Source organism: Galeopterus variegatus, unplaced genomic scaffold (genome assembly GCF_000696425.1).
Source record: "Galeopterus variegatus unplaced genomic scaffold, G_variegatus-3.0.2 Scaffold181, whole genome shotgun sequence".
In the NCBI taxonomy this organism is placed as follows: Eukaryota; Metazoa; Chordata; class Mammalia; order Dermoptera; family Cynocephalidae; genus Galeopterus; species Galeopterus variegatus.
In genome coordinates this window covers 603,959-609,958 of record NW_007726292.1, presented here as the reverse complement: position 1 = coordinate 609,958, position 6,000 = coordinate 603,959, and the positions used below count along the sequence as shown (strand labels likewise).

Genomic DNA, 6,000 nt, shown 5'->3' with positions numbered 1-6,000 from the left:
GATCCCGCGGCTGCTGCGGAGGCGGTGGCCAGAGCCGGGTGCTCGCGGCTCCCTGCGCCTTCAGCAGTTTCGTTCGCTCGCGCAGCGCCAACTCGCCTCGGCCGGGGAAGGGGACCTGGCGGTGCACAGCCCGAAACTCTGTTGTCTCAGCCTCGGGGCTCCGTAGGAGAAAGCCAAGTGCTCCCAGGTGAAGGCGATCCCGGAGCGTCTGCCCCAGATCACATCCTTGGAAACCTGGACCGCCGAGCCTTTTCTAGCGCTTCCAGCGCACGACGCGCGGGGAGAGCGGGGTCCACAGCCGGAAAGGCGGCGAGCAGGACGCTGATGATGGACACGCAGCCCTGGCGCGTGGCCTTTCGCTGTCTGCTCCTTCTGGCTCTCGTTGGGTGTATCCGAAGCGAGAGTGTACAGACCTGCGAAGAAGTTCGGAAACTTTTCCAGTGGCGGCTTGGGGGAGCTGTCAAGGGGCTGCCGGATTCGCCCCGTGCAGGTAAGGCGCGGCTGGCGGGCGCAGAGCCATGCCCCTGGGCGCAGTGCGGGGGGCGTCCGCGCGCCGGCCCCGCGCTCCCCCAGGCTCTCGGGGGTGGCACTTCGTGGGAAGATGAGCTTTCAGTCTCTCCAGCCGCCAGGGTTACTCCCGGTGAGGCCTGTGGGGATGCCTGGTGTGAACATCTCGAGCGCAGCGCAGCTCCGGGGACTCCCTACTACGCCTGCGGTTGGGGGCGTTTGCTTCCCGCCCGGGTTCCCTTAGTCTCGAACGATCCGTTGGGAGGAGACAGGAAAGCAGACGTCTGAGGGCTGCGCAGCCTGACCGTGTTTCTCTGCCGAGTGGGAATTTCACCAGTGCCCCGCCGGGGGTCTTCGATTCGCTGCTTTTTCCAAGGTGGAAGGTGTTGAGTTGGCCGCCCCAAGTTTGATACTAAAAGTACAAACCTGCGTTATGCTCCTCTGCTGGAGGATGGGGCACTAACAAGGGCAGGAGGTGTCCTCTGTAATTAGGACTCGGACCCTGTACACCCACAGGGACGTGCCGCTTAGCTGCCCCTCCGCGCCCTGGCACCGAGTTCTCCTAAGGCGAACCGCAGCTGCTCATTGTGTCTCCCGGGGCCACGAGGTCGTTTTAAGTCTGAAGGGTGTTATGGCAACAGGGGATCACACTGAACGTATTGGGGAGCCACTTAACATGGGTGAGCTATACCAAAGATTCCAAAGGAAAGGATACAATTAGTGTGGCCAGTGTAGACCATAGGTCCTGTAAGCGCCTATTGACTGCGCCTTCATGCCCTGCTCCCCATCCCCACCATGTAAATTTCCTCCTGCTGGCGGGAGTTCCCGTGTAGGTTCTGTCTGGAAGAGTGGGTCTTAGTTGTCACACGCAATAGCAGGTGTCTGAAGCTGAGTAAGATCTTACTGGAGCAATGCACCTCTTTAGCTGTGACTATGAAGCCAACACACAGATGGATCTGTGAGGTTATTGGTTGAACAAAGACCTTGTGGAAAAGGTTTAAGTCTAAAATGCATCGTCAGCTTGAGTTTCCAGGGTTGGGAGACTTGCTCTTAGCACTACCGACCTGTAAAGCTTTTCTTGATTGCCTTGCTGGTTGTGAACTCAGTTCTTAAGTCATCCTACGACGAAAATCTGGGCATTTGGGGACATTGAATCTATTTGAGTTTGCCTGACTGGTCTTAAACATGCAAATATTTATTTGAATACTTATTCGGTATGAGGTGCTTTTTCTATATTACTGGAAACAACATAGTTGATATTCTCAGCTTCGGACAGTTCTCCTGTCTTCAAAGAAAATACCTCCTCATAAATCTGTATTTTCTTATTTCAGTGTATTCTTTCATTAAGGAGAAACCTCACTTAGCTGCTGATAAAACCAAAGTGTGTGCGTGTGGGGTGGAGAGGAGAGGCGGGTGAGAGCACTGAGCTGTGAAATCCTCACCTGAATTATTAGATTTTGCCCCCTGACTGCCATAACCTTGGCTGATCTGTCCCCGATTTCATTCTCTCTCATATCTCAGTATTTCTGGTACCTGCTGAATGTAACACATCGACTAGAATGTGTGGCATTTCTAGAACCTTGTGTGTGTCATCTCTTTTGAAAAGAGGCTTTCCAGAATATCAATCACTGAGATAGCTTTTTACCAGGATGTAAGGGAAAACTGAAGCTCTGCCCTACAAAAAATAGTTGTAATTAGTTGCATTTGTTACACATGACACAAGAAGATGCCAAGATGGCAAGAATCTTTTTTTTCTAAGTTATTCTGGGTTATTTCCCCATTGCTAGTGCCTTCCTTTTCTGTGGCTTAAGGTGATGGGAGAATCACAGCAGCACCCACTGAAGGGGCTGTGCAGGGTTGCACTCTTGCAGACCTCAGTGGTGCTGGTGAAAACAAGTGCTAAATTCCTTTGGTATTTTCTTAAGGAAAAGTTAAAGGAAAGTATTCTGATTTAAACTCACCCAATAAAGGGCATTCATATATGAATTTGGTATAATTCTGAATTTTTCTTGTCTCTGTATTGTTGGCTATTTTATTTGAAGAATTCATCAAAATATTAAACTGTTTCTTTTAACATTAATTTCTCTGTTCCTCCCACTAAAAAAATCTCATTCCCAACTAGAGGAAACTACACATACCACATGCTTCATAAATGTTTTTTATTTTTGTATTTACATATGATCTGTAACATTTCACATGATTGATATACCAGTTGGGTATCTTATTTTCTAAATTTATCTCAATCTCAAGAGAGAACATAGTTAAAATATAAGTAGTCATTTCCACATGAGAATACAAATATTAATATTCTTTTTAACAAATATATTTATTTAGCACATAGCTTTTCTTTGACTAAAGCTAATGCATTTAATTTGATATTCGTTTTCCTTGGAATATATTTTTTACTGCTTTCTTGCATTTCTCGTCCACAGTGGTTAATTCCTAAGAAGGTTAGCCAAGATACTGTTTATATTATATAAGCAGATAGAATAACTTTTTACCATTTCTTCCTACATTTGTGACTTTTACATCTTCTGAAAAATATATTATCCATTTTGAAATTATGAAAATGGCGAGAACAGCCATTTAAACTGTTTCTCAGATTCCCCTCACCTTCTTTACCCTGCTCTAATTCTTGTAAGCCTATTGAGCTCCGAAGGATGTTTGGATGAGAAATGTAAAAAAGGAGAGAAGGTGTAAATGTGATTAGAATTACAGATTTCCCTGTGTCCTGATTTTATTTCCTAAGTAGAAGTCAAGGTGCCCTTTGCTCTTGTTTATTTTATTCAGAAAAGATCTGTCAGTGGAAGTGTCTTTTACAGGTCCTTTTATTTTTATTTTATTTATTAGGGAGGAGGGATAATGCTTTCCCATTGAAATTCTCTTCACACAGGCATTGTTCACACATGCATTATTTCCTCTTTTAGAGGATAATTTGGAAAGGAGAAGCTTATAAAAAAACCAGGATTATATCCAAATAATTTATATACTAACTAGTTTTTAAAATGTGGGTGTTCGTTGATATAGAACTCTATATGAAGTATACTGTCCATATCAAGTAGTTTGTGAAAGCTAACTTTTCCTTGGAAGATTCTGGTTATAAATGGAATTATAAAAATAAACTCTTCATGTGGCAAAATTAAATTCTAACACTATAAACACTTTAAGTAGTGTTCTATAATTTTTTATGTTTTTTAAACTGGTTTTATTATAATTGAATCATATAATCACTCCAAAGGCAGTGTTGTTTTATTCTCACACCCATTAGAAATGATCTACCTGGTAACCTTGAAATTTGGAATTACAGACATCTGGGTTCCAAAACTTGGTTCTGCCACTTGTAGTTCTGCGTCTCAGGTTAAGCAGTCATCATCTTTGAACCTCTGTTTCCTCATCTGTAAAATGAGAATGTTCTTTTTTTTTTTTCCTTTTTGTCTTTTTTACTGACTGGTAATGGGATCGCAACCCTCGGTGTCGCGCCCGCACCGCGCTCAGCCAGTGAGCGGGAACCGGTCTCCACATGGGATCCAAACCCTCGGCGGGAGCGCCACTGCGCTCCCAAGTGGCGCACTCTCCAGTGCGCCACCGGGCTGGCCCAAAATGAGAATGTTCTTAGAAGGTGGTTGGATAGATGAAATGAAATAAACTATATAAAGTGACACAAATCCAGGCATATAGTAAGTGCTCAAAAATGTGTTCTGGTTGTCTTTATAATTTTTTAATTTATTGTCTTGCTTTAACCTGACCTTACTTGATTTTTAAGGATGAAATTTTGGTTTTATATATCTGTGTATCAGAAGATTTTTTTAATAATAATGAGGGTTTTTTTTTAAGTCACCAATAATTATTTCTAAAGTTGGGAAATACATTTCTATCTGAAATGGTATCTATTAGGTTATGGTGAGTGTTTTGTTTCTTTTCATGAACTAATAAAACTCTAAGAAGGAAACGAGACTGTACCACTACTGGCAGTAGCACCATAGCCACTGCCGCCCCCCCAACCCCCCACCACCAATTGCCTCCACCACTATTCTTCAGTCTATATTCAGGGAGGTAAAATAGTGCATGTAGGGTGGATTAGGGATTCACACAATTAGATGACTGGTGGTCATAGTCATTTATTGACAGTAATCTCAAATTGGGACTCTCTTTCTCATGAATCTCTTTTGTTGCTTCAGCAACATAGTTATGGTGATCAAATTTCTAAAGCCAAAATTGGGACCTCATGGAATGACACTGGGGCAGATTATTAATATCAGGATTGCCCTGTATTGAAACCTACCCCCTAAGAACCACTGAAAGCAAGGCTGTGGTCAAACAAATTATGTTCATTTTGTTTGTTGCAGCTAGAGAGATCGCACACCATAGAAACCATGGGTGTCTGGGTAATAGGCAGTTGAGAGAGCTTTTTAGAGGATTTGGGTTTGTGCTTGGTGATCATAGGAGGGGTTAATGAAATGGGACAATTCAGGAATTGGCTGTGTTGGTAACTTTTATCTAGGTGTTAGGAGTATTAAAGTGGAGGTCGTTGTTATTAATAAAGAAGCAGTAGTAACCAGTGTTGGTGGAAAAAGGAGAATGATTAGTTATTTTTGTGGTCGCAGAGTGTCCTTGTCCCTGTCCTCCTGCACCAGAGGTTTCAAATGATCTTGTCTCATCATTGTTTTCTTATTGTGTGTGTGTTGTTTATGTTGAATTGTGAACATCATGGAACAGTTTCAGTGCCAGGGAAGTTTATCACTTTCTCCCCTGGAAAGTCTAGTATGTGCTTTGATGTTGAAGAGAATGTTTCATTTTTATTCAGGTCTTTAGTGAAGCTTGATGATGGGTAAGTATGCTTTTCTACTTTAGGGCCATAGAATATGACTCTCCCTCAGGAACATGAATTATACTGATCACATCCTATTTCCTCATAGGGTCAACTATAAATATATTATGTCACCTATAAATATTATGTACATTCCCATCCTCCCCCATCCCACAATTTTCTTTTCTTTTCTTTTTTTTTTTTTTTGCCAAATGTGCAACATCCTGTATTTGTATAATTGGTTTTAAAAGGCTGGGTGCAATTTGGGGAACTTAAAAATAGTATTTTACAATTATCTCTGCCCCTCACCCCCCCTCCACCAGAGTTATATTTGCTTGTTTCCAGTCTGATAAGACTTTCTGGAATATGTATTTTTGGAGTATGTGTGTGTGTATGTATAATCTACTTTTCACATTTCTTACATTTGATAAGGACATCTTCTAAATCTATAACATTTCTTTTATCATCAACTGGTGAGACCAAGAACAACATTATAACTAGATGCCTCTGCTAAATAGACATGATTTATAAATGAATTGTCTCTTGGTATAACTGTTCAACCAACAAACCACAGATCCATTTTGTTAAAATGGAGTCTTTCGTGACATATGCCTTGTTGAAATAGATTCTCTGTGAATGTGCTACCTGATCTACTCAGTTAAGTAACAATAGCAATTAATTTTAAT

At 42.3% G+C, this 6,000-nt stretch overlaps 1 protein-coding gene across 1 annotated transcript in view; it reads left to right on the top strand.

The window, feature by feature from the left end:
• Window positions 1-327: 327 nt before the first annotated feature.
• The window catches only part of GPC5 (glypican 5), a gene marked incomplete at its 3' end in the record, with an annotated part of 474,236 nt that continues 468,563 nt past the window's right edge, over window positions 328-6,000 (top strand). Inside the window, exon 1 of the mRNA XM_008564102.1 lies at window positions 328-490. Within this exon, the coding sequence (XP_008562324.1) occupies window positions 328-490 (163 nt within the window). The remainder of the gene's footprint in view (window positions 491-6,000) is intronic.